General features: G+C 33.3%; 1 protein-coding gene across 1 annotated transcript; it reads right to left on the bottom strand.

Moving 5' to 3' along the window:
• Window positions 1-8,182: 8,182 nt before the first annotated feature.
• On the bottom strand, window positions 8,183-21,584 carry LOC145060243 (uncharacterized). The gene is made up of 2 exons (XM_079007947.1): window positions 21,387-21,584; window positions 8,183-9,244 (listed from the first exon to the last, which is right to left on the bottom strand). Exons 1-2 carry the CDS (start codon window positions 21,582-21,584, stop codon window positions 8,183-8,185), a joined length of 1,260 nt encoding a protein of 419 aa, XP_078864073.1.
• Between the last annotated feature and the right edge of the window lie 232 nt (window positions 21,585-21,816).

Here is a 21,816-nt window from a genome sequence, read left to right as displayed (position 1 = left end):
CCTCATGGATCGTCCTCGTGGTTTCAAAACTTTTAACATTTGGTCCTTCCGACTCACTCCGTTAGCATTTCACCGTTAACTCATTTTTCCATATTATATTGCAGGGGTAATTTCGTCATTTTAGTTGTAACATTCTCTCTTTAATATGAAATGATTACCTATTGTTTGCACGTCAACTCACTACCCGTCCCTCTACCAAGAAGATAACCAGTTACATTTGTAATCATCGGGTTCATTCCCATCGTAGAAGCAAGAACAGAAATTGAGATTTAGGGTTTAAGCTGAAGGAATTGCAATGGTGCTATCAATATGGTGTTTTCGAGAAAAATTTGCAACCGTACAGGACTTAAGAAAAAGATACGGTACGATACTACAACAAAACTTTTTTTTTCTTGGTCGATTGTGTTCGCGTAGAGAAATCATTGACTTTACTCTTTTTTTTTGTTTGCAGAAGGATATGAAAACTATTTTACGTTGAGGATACACTACAGTGGTGTCTTCACCAACGCACCTGGAAGGAAATACGTTGATGGCGTTGTAGCATATGTAGATGATGTTGACACTGATTTATTTTCAGTTCATGAGCTTGATGACATGGTCCGAGAACTAGGGTACAAAACTGAGCAAACCCTTTACTACCATTTTTGTATCCTTGAATACCCTTTAGACTATCTTAATGCTTTTAGGTAATGACCAAGATATACTTAAAATGGTATCATATGTCCCTAAACACAGACTTATAAGGGTGTATATTGAAACTGGTCAGAAAAGGGTAGCTAGTTATTACAAGTCTCCTTCTAAAGTTGTTATTGAAGAGTTGGAGCCTGATAGTGTGTCACTTGAAATGAATAGAAAGAAACCTTGTAGGAGAGAAGCAAGATCATGTAGTAGAAAGCTTGATCTAAACAAGTCTATGAACCCTGATTATGAGCAGTCACAAGTATTAGATGTTGATGAAGGGCATGATTCCTCAAAGAGTATTCTGCCATTTATAAGGTTACAAGCTAGCAAACAAATTCATGTCATTCAAGAGGAAGTGGTCAATCATGAAATTGAAACTCAAGAAGAAGTGATCACTAGTGCAATTGAAACTGAAGAACCAGTGGGAACTTACCATGTACATGAACTAAGCTGCTAAGCTGATGATGTAGCTAATACTGCAACAGTTGGTGACTTTGAAGCATTTGTAGATGATTATTCACTTTATGCTGATTATGATGCTGAGTTTAATGTTCAAAATTCATGTGAACAACAAACAGAAGTGAATTATCTAGAGGGTATGGTGAGTGATAATAGTGGAGAGGCTTTCTATTTTGAGAGTGGCCATGGTTCTGAGGGTAGTGGAGATGATTCTGATGACAGTGAATACAATGTGCATGAGTCTAACATACAATTTGATGTAGATGTAGACATGAGTGAATTCCATAACGCTGTTGATGTAGATGAACATGGAATCTTAAACAATCATTCAAAAGATGAAAGGATTGACATGGTTGATGATGAGTTGGAAGTTATTGCGACTGATGATTATCAATTTGCTGGATTTCATGAAGATGATAGGAAGAGACTTGTAACATCCGGATTTCTAGGTATCATTTTTTAACTTTTTAAATTGAGTTTTGAGGAGGGACTCAGCGAGTTGACGCTTAGACTCGCCGAGTAGGATCGTGATTGCTGACTGGATTAATGAACGGACTCGACGAGTCTATGGGTGGACTCGACGAGTCCATGCTGATGTCAGAAACCCTAAATCTCCGGGCCTGTGCCCTATTTAAGGGGCCTTATAGCCCTCATTTGCGTCTGCTAGTCCAGAGAAAGAGCCCCTAGAGAGCTTGAGCGAGTTGTGTGTGTGTGTGTGTGAGAGAGAGAGAGAGCTATTTTGATCCCTTTTTGTTGTGGTTTTGCAAAGAAGAAGGTGTCTCCAACAAGAGAAGGTCAAGGGGATTGTGATTCTGTGGTTTTCTAGCTTGGGTCTTCATTATTGAGGTATAAAACCAATCCCTTCTTTTGTTTTGTGCAAATCCTTGAATCTAGGGTTTTCTATACCCCTTTATTGGCTTGTATTGATGCATACAATTGTCCCTCTTAGTGTTAGACTTTTGGATCTGGACCTTTAGAGGTCCAGAGAGCATTATCTATCCAACTTTATGTTGTTCCATGGAGGAAATGAACCTAGGATGCCATTTTAGAAGCCATTTCACCAAAAGAAGCTTTGTATGCGTTGCATAAGTGTCAAGATTTGACCTTTACATGATTATTGGTAATGAGGAAGTCAGATCTATAGGTTGCCCCGTGACTCGTGACCGGTTGTAGCCCGTCGAGTGGAAGGTTCACTCGACGAGTCGAGTGAGGATTAGAAAGATCCAGAGTACACGCTTGGACTCGCTGAGTCTGGTCAAAGTTTGACCGTTGGCTTTCGTTGACTTTTAGGGTTGGGTCAACACTTGGACTTTTGGACCATTAGAAGGGTAAAATGGTCTTTTAGCCTTCTGAGAAAAAATTGGAACAAACTAGTCTAACCTGGAGAGTCGTTATTTATTTGAGATGATTGCTTATATGTTTAGGCAGGGCGAGGTCTTTTTTACGAGGTTCAGGGATACCGATCATGTGAGTAGCTAGACAACATACGAGGTGAGTCTTCTCACTATACTTTACCCAGAGTGGTAACTAAGTGTGACCGGAAGGTCTTATATGTTATGTGGAGTATGTGATATGTGTTGCTATTTGATATGTATGTGCTATGTTATGTTATGAGTACCATAATATGGACCGGAAGGTCAACATAGTAGGGACCGTAAGGTCAAGATGAAGAGGACCGGAAGGTCATACGGTTAGGGCCGGAAGGTCTACCAGGGTTGGGACGGAAGTCCCCTGAGACACATGGATCGGAAGATCCCATAGAGTTATGGCCATGAGTGGCATATGTGTTTTATGTGGTATTTTGGGGAACTCACTAAGAATTTATGCTTACAGTGTTATGTGTTATGTGTTTCAGGTAATAGTGATGATCGCAGGAAGGCACCGGCATGACTCGTACACACTGGCAGGAGATTTGTTTTATGATCTTGGGATATGTTTTTATCATGATGACATTTGTTAAACTTGAGAAATTGAGAATATTGAATGATTTTTATGTAAATTGAAAAATGAAAAATTGTTTTGAAAATTAGTGTTGTTAAAAGACTGCTAAAAGAGTTGAGTAAGTCAAGTATATGCTCACATTGAGAGGTTCATGTAAAACAATTTCAGATTGGCCAGGTCTTCAAAACCAAGCGTGATGTTAAAAACTACATGACATCACATGTTGTAGCAACAAGGAGGTCTTTATACCTAGCAAAAAATGACAAAATCCAGATTAGGGTGAAATGTAAAGGTGTTGTAAATAAGCCATCCAAAGTAGTTGATGGTGGTGGGCCCTCAACTAGAAGTTGGGCAAAGTGCAAGGGTAAAGATGTAATTGCCAATAAAGGTACATGTCCATGGGCAATCCAAATATCGAGGACTAATGAAAATCAGGATTGGTTGGTGAAAACAGTACAAGATGAGCATAAATGTTTGCAAACAAGGGCGGTTGAAGCTTGCACTTCCAGATACGTAGCAAAATTAATTGTTCAACAAATCCAAAGTAACCTTAGAATTCCAGTGAAAGCTTTACACAAAGAGTTGTGCAAGAAACTAGAGCTAGGAATGTCATTACAAAAGGTTGTTAGGGCAAAGACAATGGCTGAACATATCATTAGTGGGGACTACCAAGTACAATATGGATCTTTGAGGGATTATGTGTTGGAGCTACTAAAAACTAATCCTAGTACCACAGTTCGGATTGACGTGTATCCAAAAACCTCTCTGTCTATTACCACAAGAACTTTTAGAAGAATATATGTCTGTCTGGGTGCATTGAAGTTGGGATTCAAATTTGGGTTAAGAGATTTTCTAGGCATGTATGGTACTTTGCTGAAGGGCCCTTACCTTGGGAAAGTGTTAACTGTTGTAGGGTTGGACTCAAATAATGGCATATACCCTATAGCATATGCAGTGGTAGAGACAAAATTAACAAGTAGTTGGACCTGGCTCTTGGAACTGTTAGGAGAAGATTTGGATATGGGAGCAAATTCAAACTTTACATTCATTTTTGATAGACAAAAGGTATGTATCACCTAACTTTTTTTTTCTTAGTACTATTTCTAGATACATTTGGGTAACTGATGTTGCATACATTGACTTTTGTTTAGGGAATAATACCTGCATTTGAGAAGGTATTCCCTAGTGCAGAACACAGGTTTTGTTTGAGGCATATCTAGGAAAAGATGAAGAAATAGTGGAAAGGAAAAGACTTAAGTGACCATCTTTGGGAGTGTGGTAGAGCAACAACAGTCAATCATTTTAACAGAGCAATGGATGAGTTGAAGAAGATCAATGAAGAGGCTCATGCTTGGGTGTGTAAGATCCCAGCAAACACTTAGGCTAAATCTCACTTTAGTGGTACGTTTATAGAAATTTATTAATAAATGTTAATCTTCCCTATTGTGTGTTTACTATATGTGTAATTGTCTTCTCTTAATATCTATTATTCAGGAAGGGCACACACTGATTGTTTGTTGAATAACCTTTGTGAGGTATTCAATTCTAAGCTAGATGAAGGTAGGGATAAACCTAATATCACTTTCTTAGAGTATATTAGAGAGTATCTCATGAAGAGGTTATGTGTGGCGCAAAAGGAAATAAATAAGTGTGAAGGACTTCTAACCCCTATGAAAACTACAGTGTTTGAAAAGATTAAGACTGATGCAGCTAAGTATGTGGCTAAATACAATGGGGCAGGAAAGTACCAAGTGGAAAGCACATGGCAAGATCAGTATGTGGTAAACTTGAATGACCAAAGTTGCAGCTGTAGGTTTTGGGAGATTATAGGTTTCCCATGTAGACATGCTGTTTGTACTATATAGGACAAAACTAAAAATGGTGAAAATGCCCCACATGTTGATGAATGGGTCCATCCTTGCTATAGGCTATCAACATGGAAAGCCATGTATTTCAACAAAGTTGATCCATTGAATGGACGTTCAATGTGGCCTAAAAGTGACTGCCCGCTCACTTTACTTCCACCAAAACATAAAACAAAGGTTTGTATTTCAAGTAGACCAAATATATAGTATACATGTGAACATGGAATGAATTCAATTTTAACTATAATATATCAATATGTGTAGGTTGGGAGGCCTAAGAAGAAGAGAAGGAGGGGTGTTGATGAGCCAAACAACCAAGATAATAGTTTGAGCAGGAAATATCTGGCAGTCACTTGTTCAAAGTGTCATAACAAATGGCACAATTCCAAAACATGTAAAGGGTAGGGAGGCAATGGTGAAGTTGGAGAGGCCTAAGTCATGTGTACTTGTTTGAAGATGTGTTAAGAACTTGAAAACTTTGCTTGTAATGCTTGTGTTGTAGGTCTCTTGCGGCTTAAGTCATGCTTGTGTTGTAGGTCTTTATTTGTTTTGAAACTTAGTATGATGGTTGTATTAAGCACTTTAAAACTTTGCATGTAATGATGTGTATGCACATTTTGTTAATGAATTAATCTGTTTTGTGTACCACCCTTCACAGATCAATTAATAACATTGTACATTTCAATTGCAAATCAAAACCATCTTAAATATGCATTTACAATACACTTAACAATTGCATTTCAAAAACATTCAAGAAATTGAACAATCAACTATAACAAACTACATTCCATTACCATTACCATTACCATTACCACTCCATTACACATTAATCTGATACATAAACCAAATACAACAACACCAATTCCAAAACCCCTACATAAACTGAAAGCAAAAAAAAACCCTATTCGATTAAAATAAAAAAAAACCTCTGCAACGGTTACAAACCAAAAACCAAAACTCCATTAACATCCAAACTTTCACAAGATACTTAGAGATTAAAATAAAACCAAAAAAAGAACACCCATGAACAAAACAACATCAACCGGTAGTTACACAATTCTGCACTCACAATGGCAACCCTCTCTTCCAATCGGTTAATTGATCTTATCAAACCTGAAATCATCACCAATGCCCTATCACACATAGGAGGATCAGACCATCAAAGGAACCCACATCTTGTACAGTTCCAAAATTGTCTTCCAGGGTTACGATCCGTCCATGAAGTGATCTTCATTGCTTCATTCCCACATCTGCAAGTCACCATCTTTGAATCAGAAGCGATTGGGTGTCTTAATTAAAGGGTGCAACGGTCGAGCAACAACGGAAGGGAGAAGAGAGATGACGATCGCGTATAAAGGTAAAAGGTTTGCCCAAAAACCGGACATGCACTTTATTTTAAAGAGAGAAGGTTACAACTGAAATGATGAAATTACCCCTGCAATATAATATTGAAAAATGAGTAACGGTGAAATGCTAATAGAGTGAGCCGAAAGGACCAAATGTTAAAAGTTTTGAAACCACATGGACAATCTGTGAGGTTTTTGTAAATTAGGGACCAAACTTCAGATTTTCGGAAACCACAGGGACCATTTTTGAAATTATATATATATATATATATATATATATATATATATATATATATATATATATATATATATATATATATAGGCAGTGGCGGACGCAGAAGGTTGTCATAGCAGTGGCACAATTTTTTTTCGTCCGAATATAATAACATAAAAAAATTAAAAGTACTAATATATCAAACCGATCCATTACATCTTAAAATTTAAATTTGACATCTACGGGTACACATTTTTTGAAACCGATCCATTACATCTTCAATCTTCACTTTCATAAGTGCTTCTTTTTCAACATAAGAAATCATGACATCGTTCAAAAAATCATCACCTATTTTATTACACAAATCCGTCTTCAACAACTTCATCACTGAAAAACATCTTTCGATTGTTGCGGTTGCAACGGGTAAAACTAAAACCAACTTCAAAAACCTATAAACCATAGGATAAGACCGATGTTTCCCTGTTTCCACCATCAAACGAGAAAGGTCGGAAATTCCTTGCAAACTAGTGAATCGGTCATCTTTATGTAAAGCGTGATAATATATTTCAACTTCACCATCAAGTTGCATCCTCTGCGCATCATCAAAATCTTTTTTGTATAACTCACTCAACTAACAACTTTGTTTTGTCAAATTTAGCAAATGAATCACAAGGAATCAAAGCCCCCATGTATTCTAGTAATTGGGTGCTAAGTTCACTAAATCGGTCCCTGAATTCTATAATTTGCATATCCATGACGGTGTTGAAACTTTCAACTTCAAAATGAAATTGATTAGTAACTTTAGTCTTACGACCTCTTGATATGACATAAATTCCCGTCATCTCCACAATATTAATATCATGTTTTTGACAAAAAGACAATACCTTCGATAAAAGTTTAGCAAATACCGTGTCTCTCAAAGACTTCAATGCGTCCGTTGTCCCTCTTACCAAAGAAGCCGCTTCTAAAATATCTTGATCCTTTTTTTGAAGATGCCTTGACAATACGTTCGTGAGGTGTAAAATTTCATACATCAAATGTATGTAAAACACGAAATCTAATGTCTTGAAATATTTTAAGATACCAAATGCTTGATTTCAGTTACTTAAAATGGATCCTTCCTCTTCGACATAAACAAGAACATGACGATCCTCCGGAAATAAGTTCATTAAACTTGTGATGGTTTTGAAATGTGAACCCCATCTTGTATCTACCGTTCGAATAAGCGAGCTCTCTTGATTTAACCCTCTTCCAGTTTCAAGTTCACCATTTCCAATTGGACAATTGCACCCTTTCTCTTTGACTTTCCCGTAGCATGTCTTGTCTTTTACATGAACCACCTACCACATTAACCACAAAAGAAAGTTGCTCAAAGAAATCGTCCACACCATCATGCTTCTTTGTTACACCCATAATAAGTAACTAAAGTTGTGTACAAAGCAATGCACATAATGCGCTTAATCATTTTCTTGTAAAATCAAAGCTTTTAGACCATTAAATGCATCTCTTATATTGCTTGCCCTATCGTAACCTTGTCCTCTTACCTGATAAAAAAAGATATTAAACATTAAATCGAATAATATTCAATTAAAATTCATAATAAGGGATAAAAAATTGTTATATTTACATGGGACATACTCAAACTGTTACGGGTAAAAACGTCATCTATGGCAGCTTTAAGAGTCAAAGAGGATGTATCCTTCACGTGCACCACTCCAATGAATCTTTCCTTCACCACTCCATGGTTGTCGACATATGGACATTTGTTCTTTTTTTGATACATCACTAGATTCATCAACCAATAAAGAAAACACATCTTTACCAATTTCTTTGCAAATATCTACAACTATCTCTGTTGAAAAGCATTCAACAATTTGCTTTTGAGTCCTCGGGCACGTCACTTGATTATTTTGAGGAGCATTCTCTAAGGTAACATTGTGAATGCCTTCATTATAGTCTCTCAAGAAAGATAATAACTCCAAGAAAAGCCCTCTATTAAGAGAGTTACTCGACTCATCATGACCCCGAAATGGTAAACCATTTTTCAATAAAAAATTACAACACCAAATTGAAGCACCTAAACGAAGTTTATAATTACTCTCTTCAATCTTGGTTTGCTTCTTCAAGGCTGCATTAATAGATTGTTTTTCTTTCAATAAAAATTCATAATTTTCTTTTGCTTTGTGATGAAAACTATCAATACCACCCATATAATCTCTTAATGACTGTCTTTTATTCCAACTATCAAAACCCTGTGAAACAAATGCATCTCTCCCATGTTGTTTTCCCACCATGTATCCACATACATAGCAAAATAAACAAAATGCTTTGTTCTCTTTTATGCTATATTCTAACCAATCAAAGTCATCAAACCACTTAACAACAAAACGTCTATCTTTTGAACCTATTTTCTTTGAAGGGAATGTATGACCCCTTGGTTGACAAGGTCCTTGAAGCAAATATGCCCTCTTTATTTCATCTCTTTGATTTGGATGGTAAGTTGTAATCTTTGGTCTAACACCCGGGTCTTTTGGAAGATCTTTCAATTCAACATTTGTAATTGGAGTCGTTGTAGGTTGTGGATTTACATTAGAAACCGAAGGGAATGATTGATTAGAAGGACATGGTCTTTTAGAGGATTCTTCAAAACTTAAATCAGTGGAGCATGGCCTTTTGGAGGATTCTACAACACTTGATTTATTGATGCTTGATCTTCTAAAAAAGGACCCAATTTTATCCTAACAATTCAATATCAAACAAATAAGCCATCAAATTGTTCAAAAACTCAATGGAAAAGAAACTAATTTGAATAATTTCAAGGTTAACAATCTAAGGTCCCGTTTGATAGTTTCTGTCTGGGAAAATGTTGTCTAGTAAAGTGCTGTCTGGGAAAGTTTTCTGACTGGGAAAGAAACCATGTTGTTTGATTGTACATCTGATTGATTGTGCTGAATGATGAAAAAAAACAATAATTCAATAAAAATAAATTTAAAAAAAAGTTATTTAAAAAAATTAGTAATCCAATAAAGAAAGAAAGAGGTGGGGTTTGGTGTATAATTGTCTTTCCAGCCCATTCAGCCAGAAAGATATGATTTTGGGGCTTTCTGGGAAAGACATATCTTACCGAGAAAGACCCCTTCTTTTGTGCAAATCAAACAGTCTTTCCAGTCCATTCAGCCAGAAAGATCTGTTTGGACCTGGAAAGATGCGTATCAAATGGGGCCTAAGTATCTAACAGTCTAACAACAAGTTACAAGTAAACATGTAATTTAAAGGTTAAGAACTACTAATTTCACCTAAACAATAAGAAATTTCAACAAAAAAACAACTAATTTGACTAATTTCATAAACCTAAAATTATCAATACTTACTTGTTTCATTGTATTTGCAGGTTTGAAAGGAGTGTCAAGCCAAGCCAAGCAAAATCGAAATACTTATGCCTTGCTATCTTTTTGGTTGTAATCGATTGAATGGAGGCAGGAAGGGAGGCCGATTTTTTTTTTCTTCTCGTTCGCTGTTCGCATCTTTCACAAAAGACAGAAGTGCCAAATTTTTTTCTTTTCCGTGGATCAATCGATTTCCTCTTCTTTTCTTTGACTATGATGGATATTGGGTAATGGGTGGGTATGTGGGTCAATTGGGTTAAACACTTAATAAACAACTTGGGCCACTCACAATGCATTTGAGCTATTGGGCTAATTTTCTTTATTTTATTGGACTAGCATTTTTTACACTTTATATTTTTTGTGCCTCGAATTCTCGAAAGTATAGTGTCACCCGAACAAATTTGAAGCCGGTGCACCTAATAGATTTTTTTCTTTTCCTTACGGACCAAAGCAGAGCAGTGGCTCGGGACCCCCCGGGCACCACACACATCCGCCACTGTATATAGGTTTAGGTTGTATGGAAAACAAAAAAATCCTAAAAATCATAAAAATGCATAAAAAAATACTTAGAGATCACAAATCTTTTTTTTTTTTGAGTTTATATATACAAATTTCGTAACTTTTTTAACAGATTTGGTGATTTTTTTTGGAAAAAAAACCAAAAATAAAATTCGATTATTTAATTTTTTTTCAACGAAATTGTTAAAAAACCTAAGATTTTTTGATGTGTAAAATCAAAAAAGGTTTTGTGGTCTCTAAGTATTTTTTTTTATGCATTTTTATGAATTTAGGGTTTTTTTTCCATATAACCCTTCCTTATATATATATATATATATATATATATATATATATATATATATATATATATATATATATATATATATATATATATATATATATATATATATATATATATATGGTCAGGTTTCGATGAGAACTTAAAAAATGTCAAGACTGTGAGGATTATTCCTCACCATCTATTTCGTCAAAGATACAAATGTCAAACTCAAATACTTGGTTGTGATGCGTTTGTACGTGACCTACATCTGTGGTAAATAATACAGACTTGAGGATTTAATCATGTGCGGCGAACGTCCATGAAACGTTATTTAAGTGAGTTTTATTATTAATTTTCGTTATTTTGTTTTTTTCGTTTTTCTATTTTTTTTTATTTTTCGTTAAAAACGGTTTTTAAAAAGATATATGCTCAAGTTTAACGTTTTTATTTTATTTTTATTTTTTCGTTTTTATTTATTTTTTCGTTGTTTTAATATCTTTACTACATATCTGAAAATACTAGTGTTTTTCTTTATTTTTGTTTTTATTTTTATTTTTTTTAATTTTTTAAACTAAATATCAATTTGAGTTTCTAATGTTTAACAATTATAAAACTTAAAATAAAAAGAATATTAACGATCATATATTTTATGTACATACTTTTCTTAAATCTTATTATTTTTGGATCATAAAATTTTGAATCCTAGTATTTTAAATTAAATCACTTTTGAATCATATGATTTTGGATCAATAATATATTTAATTAAGTATAGTTTTTATTCAAAAAAATTATGAATCATTATATATTTTGAATCATTTAATTTTGAATCATCAATGATATAATTAAAGATTATAAAATAGTTCCGTCTAAATACTTTTCGATCATAAACAAGTTGAATCAAAGGTTTTTTATGAATCATAAATATTTTGAATGATCATATTTTGGATCATATTATGTTTAATATTTTTTTTAAAAAAAATTAATATTTCTTAAAATTAAAAATAAATACTTTAAAAATTTATTTTTGAAAAAAATTCTTTTACAAAGTGACTAGTATATTGAGTAGAAGTATCCTTTAAAGTTTTGTGATTTTTGAAGAATCTTTTTTCTTGTTTATTTTTTTTTATAAAAAAAGTAAAAAAATATATATTTTTATCAAATTTTCATGATTATGCTCATTTTGTAAAGAATTAAATTTTAAAAAATTTTGTTTTTTCAGATTATTTTTTTTCAAAAAAAAAACTAAATGAGGGATTGACATGTGGGAGAGTGACAAATGAGGAGGCAGGAGGGGGCAGAAATGCACGCTTAAAGGGTTTTTTTGCCCATTTAATGTCTAAACATTTAAAATTTGCTGGAATATGTCAAAATCTCGCACTTAATTACAAAAACGTCATATCATCTTGCGAAATATTGACGATAAATAAAATAAAATATCAAACTTTTTATTTTTTCAGTCTTACGGCAAAGATTAGTCTTCGCAGTCGTCACTTATTTTTTGAGTGCTTACTCGATCAAACTTATATATATATATATATATATATATATATATATATATATATATATATATATATACACACACACACAGAGAGAGAGAGAGAGAGAGAGAGAGAGAGAGAGAGAGAGAGAGAGAGAGAGAGAGAGAGAGAGAGAGAGAGAGAGAGAGAGAGAGAGAGAGAGAAGTTCAACAAGAAACCATTTTAAACCATAGAACCAAAGAGCAATTATTTTTTCAAGTTTTATATCTTATTATTTATCGAAAAAAATTCTAAAAATATAAAAATTTATAAATTATTATCTTCTTTCCATTAATATCAAATGTGATAATTTTTTTTATCTGTTTAGATTCGCATTGTGAATCTGCACTATAAATCATTAAATTTGTATAAATTCACTATATGAATCTGCACAAATTCGCAGTGTGAATCTACACATATTTCATAGGGTGAATCTGTATAGATTCACAATGTGAATTTGAACAAATTCACTGTGTGAATCTGAACATGTTAATTTTTTTTATCAAGTTTGATATCAAGGAATGGAGAATAAAAAGTTATGAATATATATATATATATATATATATATATATATATATATATATATATATATATATATATATATATATATATTGAAAAAACATCATAAATGGTCCTTGTGGTTACCCAAAATCTGAAGTTTAGTCCCCGTGGTTTAAAAACCTCATAGATGGTCCTTGTGTTTTCAAAACTTTTGACGATTGGTCTTTATTGCTAAATCTGTTAAGTTTGTTCGTTAATTGAAGGGCATTTTCGTCTTTTCACTACCAAAGGGACCATTTATGATGTTTCTTATATTTTTTTTTTAAAAAAGAAAAAACTAAATATAATTATTTTATATGTAAAAGCTCTCTCTCTCTCTCTCTCTCTCTCTCTCTCTCTCTCTCTCTCTTTCTCTCTCTTGTGTCAATGCTCCTTTAAACCATAATTAACATAGTGAAATTTGACCCTCATATCACCATTGTTGAGTAATCGTGCTCCCCAAGACCTAGGTTCTGATCTATGGTAAATCAATCTACCCTTCATCGCTCTCCTTGTTTCCGACCATTGATCCAGCCCCTGTTCACCACCTTTCTCCATGTTTTCATCGACTCCAGTTTGGAAAAATCAAACCTGAAAACCACAGGATAATTTAACCTCAAGACACTTCCAATTCTAATTATACGAGTGTCTATATTGTAGAAAATGAATCTGTTCTTCCTTCCTTCCTTTTTTTCCCTGTTTTTGGGTTGGGTAAAAACCCTCAATTTGTTACATCTATAAACGCATGGAGTGAACTCCAGGGAAGATATAATATTTCGGAATCAGAACTTCAATTTCTAATTGGGTAGAATTTAGGGTTTGGCATTTAGAATCGAAGCTCCTTAACTAATGTTGATGTGTTAATGCTACAAGCTATTGCATTTGAAATCCCTAACTATTGAAGAAGGAAAAAGAGCTGAAACAAAGGAGCAACCATCGACTATTGCAACTAAGGGGTTGTTCCAACAACTTCCTTGGCAGTTCCTTTTTTCTGGTTCGACAACACAACACGAAGGGAAAGAAGGGAGTGGGTTTGTCAATTCTCTGTCGATTGGAGAAGAAGAAATGAACGAGGGCAGAAAATGGTTTGGAGGTGATTGGGTGGTGTTTCTCGACATTCAAATGTGTGTATTAGCAACTCTGGTTAACAAGAGGAAGAAGATGAGAACAAGGGTTGTTGCCCTTTTTGATATTGCCGGAATCAGCAACCACTCCGGTGGTTTCTTTGCCAGCAATCAAGAAAAAAAAGGAAGAGAGAGAAAGAGAGAGAGAGAGAGAGAGAGAGAGAGAGAAGGACCCTGTGCACAATATTTCATTTTTTTAAAAATAAAAGAAAACATAATAAATGGTCCCTTTGGTAGTGAAAGGACGAAAATACCCTTCAGCTAACAGACAAAACTTAACAGAGTTAGCAATAAGGACCAATCGTCAAAAGTTTTGAAAACACAGGGATCATCTATGAGGTTTTCAAATCACGAGGACTAAACTTCAGATTTTGGGTAACCACAGGGACCAATTATGTTGTTTTTTCGTTTTTTTGATGAAAAAATTTCTCTAAAAATTAAGAAAAGATTAGTTCCTTGGTTCTAAGGTTTAAAATGATTCATTGTTGAACCAAACTATATATATATATATATATATATATATATATATATATATATATATATATATATATATATATATATTATAATATTTTAAATATCTAATTTTTTATTATACTACTTTAATTATATTTTAGTTTTAAATATTTTTATTTCTTTAACTAATTACTTATTTTTATCATATGTTTTTATTTATGAAATATTTATATTTTAATATCTAATGATAATTTTAATTTAAAATATTTCCTATCAAAATATTTTGTGCTTAAAAAACGACTAGCTGAACGAAGAAGTTTAATGAAACTTTTTAGATAGATGAGAATCAATAAGTTAAATTCATACAAAATAAAACTATTGAAAGAGCCTAACCATGGAGATGTCATGTATGTGGGTGTGATATTGACATATTTATACATATACTTAGGCATAATTTTAATACATTTTAAGCTATATTTTGGTTAAATGCAAAGATATTCGATACTTATAAAGTTAAATTACATCTTGTAGCCGAAAATGATACTCTTGAAAAAAATGACAAAAACGAAAAAGGCTGGAACTTGGAAGAACTAGAGTTGAAGCTGGGAGCTTAATAGAGCTTAAAAGGAAAAAAAACCATGAAAAATACATTTCCCACGACGTGGCTGCAGAGTACCATGACGTTATACATGGAAAAATCTCGACCATGGACATAAAATAGAAGCTCACGACGTGAGCCATGACCATTCACGTTGTGAGAATGATTATTCCAGAGGATTACTACGTGAAGAGCAACTTTCCTTATTGAAGAAGGATATCCATTGATCTCACGTTGTGAGACCCTATAGCTCACGATGTAAGGAGAGTTTTTAGGAAACCTATTTATATTGTTTACTAGATCGACAGGAGAAGGATTGGAGACATATTCTGGAGTTCTAAGTCGATTTCAGAGCCATGGAAGTGAAAAACAACCTTTGGAAGGAGAGATCAATTGGAAATTAGAGATTCGAAGATTGTAGCAAGAATTCGCATTACACATTCAGTTTGCATTAGATTAGATTGAACATGTCTAGCTTGAATTCTTATGTGTTTTTGTGCTTATTTTCTGTTATGAGTAGGTATATCATTAGGCTTTCGTTTACTGTAGATGAACCCTAATAAAGTGTGTTAGTTTCTTGTTTTTCATGGATTTTATGAAGTTGGTTTAGCTTGTGTTTGATTTATCATACCTAGCATGTTAAAGTCCTAATCTTTATTGCTTTGATTCAAGTTAAGTGTAGTTGAATGGCCATTTCGATTGCATGAACTTGATTACCTAGTAGTTTATGATCATTAAATTGCTAGAGTTAGGATTTGCCAAATCTTAGATTGGGTAATAAAGGTAATAACTTTATATGTGTTAAGAACATAATTGGATCATAATTATGTTTGGTTATTTGTCTTGATAATAGATAATAATCTTAGATATTTCTCACATAGCTCAATCATCTTAAATAATCAATTCTTGTGTATGATCATTACATAGTAGTTCATGAATTAGTGAAAATATTAGGAGATCAGATCAAGACTGCTAATAATATTTATATTGGTAACCAACTAAACTAATCCATGTTTAGAAACTAACCATAGGAAAAAGGGGGATTCAAAGCTAAATGGAAATGTCTTTATAATCCTGATAACAATCTTTCTTAGTTAAGGGTTAGCTTAGTTTTTAGTTAATCAAATTGTTAAGTTAATCTTAACTTGCAAAATCAGATAAAACCTCTTTTTAGTTGTTGTTTTTAGATTAATTTTTAGTAGTTATTTTATAAGCTGAATTCCGTTCTCTGTGTTCAATACCTAACTTACTTTACTATACTATAAACTGACTAGGTACATTGCCTATAAGTGCATTTGTAGAGAAGTTAGTTAGGCTTATAAATTTAAAAGTTGATAGGTATATTTATGCACACATCAAGTTTTTGGCGCGTTGCCGGAGAACGACGATTTCAGTTGTTAATTTAATTGTTTTAGGTTAGTCGATCCTTTTTGTGGTGTAAAATCGTAAAATGTTAATATCTGCATTACATAATTTTTTCTGTTATTATAGTTCTCGCGACGTGAGTTTTGATTTTTCAGTTTTTATTTATTTTGCTTTTTAGTTCATTTTTACTTTTTTTTTTGTTTTGTTTTAGTGATTTATAACCAAGGGATCACGACTTCCTATCCTATAACCACTCGAAGATCCATAATCCACTTTCCATAAAAAAGAAAGATAAAAAGGTTGACGAGTAGAGTAGCAGTTTTCACTTAGATAAATTTGAAAGCTTTAAGAAGACTCCTGACAAAAAGGGCATTGGTTACGAGCCAAAAACCGAAGATGATTCAGAAGAAGAGGTCAAAAGCGAGGTCAAAGAGATGGCGGACATTACCACTATGACGATGGAAGAATACAAAAAGAGAGTATGAAATGACAATGGTCCAGGTCTTGTGCCACCTACAATGCCCACTGCCATGAACTTTGAGCTCAAAGGCCACATTCTTGCAATGATAAAAGACGTACCATTTTTTGGAAAAGATTATGAAGATGCTTTCAAGCACATCGATGAAAGTTTGGACATTGCAAACTATTTCAATGTTCCAAAATGTTTCAAAAGATGCAGTTTTACTGAGGATGCTTCCCGTGACACTTACTTGAGATGCAAAAATATGGTTGAAGTCATTAGCACATGAGACTATAAGAACTTGGAAAACCCTTTGTGAAACATTCATCTAACAATTTAGTCCTCCTTCAAAGATAGCAAAACTCAAGCTAAAGATTGCTAATTTTCAACAAGAAGATGGGATGTGACGAGAGGTAAAGGAAGTAGCAAGCTGTGATGACAAAACTAGAGAATATGGACCAAGGGATGAAGAATACGTGTCAATCTTGTCATGCCATACAAGTGGGTTGTGACAACTGTAGTGGACCACACTTAACCAAAGATTTTGATTTGGATGAAAATAGGAATGGAAAAGCTCAAGTGTGTTACTCTAGTGGTGACAAATTTGATGAAGATTGGAGAAAGGCCAAGAAGTAATGGTTTCCTTATGAAGAATACAAGAAGCAAAAAGAAGAAAAGTATCGGTAGACTGGGTGAGGCTTCTACCAAAAGGAACAACCACCACCAGAGAATAAACCCAACTTTGAGTCACTGCTCAATAGGTTTATGGAAGCTTCTAAGAAAAGACACGATGCTACTAATGTTACCATTAGAAACCAAAACGCTTCCATAAAGAACATCGAGACTCAAGTTGGGCAATTGACTAAACTCGTTAACGAAAGGTTACCACCATAAAATCCCGATCCAAAAATACAACATCACGTCATTGCCGTAACCATTGAAGAACACCCTCAGTCACAGCCTATAATGATCCATAATGAAGCCTCGAAGCAGCCCGGGTTACAACAAAAGAAGACGAACATCGAAGAAAAAGAGCAATCTGGTGCCAAGTATTTCACGTCCTGGGGCCATTCTGATTCGTAAAATGCTTCTTTTGTTAAACAATATCAACCTCCATTACCTTTTCCTTCTATAGAAAGGGCACATCCACCGGAGAAAGTTCATAAGAGATTTCTCAATCAAGTCAAGGGTATTCCAATTAATACCCCATTTTTTTAATTTTAATATAAAAGGCCCGAATACTTGAAATTCTTTCAAGATCTTCTCGACACATGCCACCAACTAGAAAAGACATACAAGGTTGTTCTTAATCAACAATATTCAGAGGTATAAATGGAAGGAATACCAAAAAATATAGAAGATCAAGGACGCCTTACATTGCCATGCGAATTCGGAAATGCCACGAAAACTTTCGCTTTAGCCAATTCTGGAGCTGGCATAAACTTAATGCCTTATTCATTTTACCAAAATCTTGACCTTCCAAAGTTGAAGAGCACAAGGATGGAAATTCATATGGTGAATTGTTTGGTTACTTATCCTCGAGGAATAGTAGAAGATTTATTGGTTAAAATTGGAAAACTCGTTTTTCCAATCGATTTTGTGGTCATAGACATGAAAGAGGATGAAGATGTCCCCATTATCCTTAGATGCCCACTACTAAATACCTCAAGAGCCTTGGTTGATATATGAGAGTCAAAACACTCACTTTACGAGTGGGAAAAGAAGAAATGACATTCGGGTTGATGAAGGATTCAATACTTCTAAGGCACAAGACGAAGTGTTCTTTATAGATGTGGACAATGAGCGTTAACATGATGTCGCAAGCATATTAAGCAAATAAATATTTCACTGTTGGTTGCATTAATAATATAGCACAGGGAAGCAGGGTCGAATCCTCAGGGATACAACATAACGGTCAATAGTTTTTTGCATCAGGCACATTCTAGTCAAAATAGAAATTATAAAAGTGGATTTTAAATTAAACTAAAAAAAACTAAAATTGCAGTGAAAATAAATTAAACGAAACTCAATAATAAAAATGATTTCAGCTTTGCTACGACTTTCCTGATCATGCAATCAGTTCGGATCTGGTTATTTGAAATGCGTTCTATCTAAGCTGGTACTACGAAAAACTAACAAGCTCTAGTATAATTATTTTTAACTAAATTAGTTAATCAAAACAAGCTCTTTGAATTAACCTTAACTTTTTACTGTTCAATTAAACAAGCTCTTAATTAAATCAGAAAATTGCATTAAGTTCTGTGTAAAATTCCCAGTAATACCCAATACTTCTCACAAGCTCAGAAGCATAAAGGTATTATTTTTACAATTTATACCAGAGTTAAATCCCAAAACGAAACCAATCTGATACTTGTTACTTTTTACTAGTTGAAAGGAACAATTACAAATTTTATTAACTGATTAACTCGAATGATAAAACCCTAGCTAGGTGATCAGACTAACAAAAATTAAAAAGTAAGCATTCATTAAGCTCAAAACGGAAAAATCTAGATAGAAACACAAAATGAAAACCAAATCTTAAAACTAATCACATGAAAGGTACTACTCAAATACAGAATTGGAAACTAAGGTTTAGCAAGACATGGCTAAAAACGAAACAATACTAGATAAAAGAAACATTAACCAAATAATCTAGGTGAACTAAATGTGTGAGATGATTCATAGTCTTTAGATCTTCAAAAGTCGCTGAAAGGTATCAGAAATCGTCTTCAGAAGGGTATTCTACCATTTGGAATCGTCTATCCCCCAAATATGATAATGAGGGTCGTATTTATATGCGAGACGAAAACTTCCTATGATTCCACTATCAAGGGATCTATCTCATTATACCACACATCTTCTTTGTCTTAATCAACTCTTCAGATTTAACTTTCTTGCTTCTTTATTTCGAATTGAACTTGACTTAGATTTGACTTGGAATTTCAGATTCCTTCAAGTTGCTTGATGTACCATTTCTAACAAATATATATTGACTAGGCATGGATTTTACTTTGAGATCCACCATATCTTCAATACGTCAAAATATTGATAATAAATTGTGGATATAACAAGCGTTCCCTCCTAACCTCAAAAGGCACATAAACTATAGGATTCAGTACTTAAGGGAAATATAAGTGTTATCCAATCTTAGGTTCTTTTTAAGGCATTGAAGGAAATTATTTCTAAAACATTGTTTGTTTTTCCATCCCATACTTCCATTGTAAAAATTATCCGACTCATATATTGGCTCATAGTGAAAACATTTAAAGCACTTGAAAATATAATTCTTAAAATTGATTGTAATGAGACTGTTATTTTTGATAACTATCACACTTCATCTTAAAAGAGTTATCGAATGTAAAAAGATATCATCAACTCATGTAAAGCTTTTTTTTTTTTTTTTTTTTTTTTTTCTTTTAATTTTTTTACTATTTTTAGAAATTTTTAATATGTAGAAAATAAAAATAACTAGAAATAAAATCTTTTTGGGTTTTTTTTCTTTTTTCTATGAATGCAGAAAAATAAAAAGGAAAATATTTTCTGGATTTTTCTAATTTTTTTATATACAAATGCAATGCAAAAAATAATATATATATATATATATATATATATATATATATATATATATATATATATATATTTGAAATTTAGCAAAATTTAACCTAAAAATTGAAAAATTAAAATTTTAAACAAAAAATACAAAATTTTACACTAACCCCCTCCCCAAGCTTAAAATGATGCATTGTCCTCAATGTTTAGAGATGAATGAACAACTCAATAAAGCTTATAAAAGCAAAAAATGCAGCTAGGAAAGAATGTACCTGATAAGTTTGTAGAAATCTAATTTTAACGAAGATGTGGCGAAAAATCTAAATTTAGAAACTCTTTTGATCATCTGATTTTTCCCAAGCTTGCTTTGAACTACGATCATCTCTTTGTCAAAAGCATAAAAAGAACTAAAAATACTTATGATGTTGCCTCCCAGAAAACTGCCCATTTTTAAAGTCGTTGGCTCTACTTTGCCTAACCAGATTTGCTAACTGGTGTGGTTGGGACTTCTCTAAAGCTCAACTCTCTTCCTTGTCACTCCAGATCCCTTTAAATATGGCATGATTGGTGGATATGGAAATTGTTAAGCAAACTGGAAAGACTCCAAATTGTCTTCCGATAAGTCTTTTAGATGGTTTGATTTCTTTTGTTTTCTGATCTTCCTTTTCTTTCTAGAAATATTCTCATTATTCTCTTCAAATTTTCTTCTTTTTAGATTTTTCCTTTTAGAAACTTTCTCTACAGAAATCATCACTTTTTCTTGAAGCCCTTTTCCATAAATTTTATTTCCTTCCTCCCTAAGCTTATCTCTGATCAGCTCCATCTCAGCCCCTTCAATAACTTTTTTCAGCAGTTAATTTTTATTCCTCCTAAAAATTTCCCTTTTTTAGCTCTTATGATTTGTTTGATAGTTTCCTATCTACAAATATTCCTTGCACATAGATATTAGAAAAATCACAACAACCCTCAGATAAAGGACTGCTGGTACCAATATAATTAGCAGAAATATTATCCGAAGGAAAATTATCATCATTAATTTTCAAATTAACCACTTCATCATCAAACTCCACTGAAATCATGTTATTTAAAACACCTATTTTTGTTTTTTACCGTTTTCATAAATGGCCTTCCCAGAAAGATAGAATTTGTATCTAAAGTGTCCAAATTTCCCATGTCTAGAATGTAAAAATCAGCGGGAAAGATCAGATTATCTACTCGGACAAGAACATCCTCCACTACACCTTGTGGGTGTACTATCGAGTGGTCAGCCAACTGGATAATTGTCTCGATCTTTTGTAAAGTTCCCATTTTTGATTTTTCAAAAACAGAAAAGGGAAGGACATTGACTGATGCACCAAGGTCAAGCATGACATTCGAAAAATTAAGGTTCCCTAACTTACAAGGAACTGAGAAAATTCCCAGATCCTTGCACTTTGGAGGTAGACATTTTTACAATACTAAAGAAATATTTTTGCCAGCTTTTATAGTTTCACCAAATTTCATATTTTTTTAGAAATACATATATTTTTCAAAAACTTGG

Source organism: Lactuca serriola, chromosome 6 (assembly GCF_051521515.1).
Source record: "Lactuca serriola cultivar US96UC23 chromosome 6, Lser_US96UC23_V15, whole genome shotgun sequence".
NCBI lineage: Eukaryota > Viridiplantae > Streptophyta > Magnoliopsida > Asterales > Asteraceae > Lactuca > Lactuca serriola.
The sequence above is the reverse complement of the archived record's forward strand: the minus strand, read 5'-3'. Positions and strand labels throughout refer to the sequence as shown.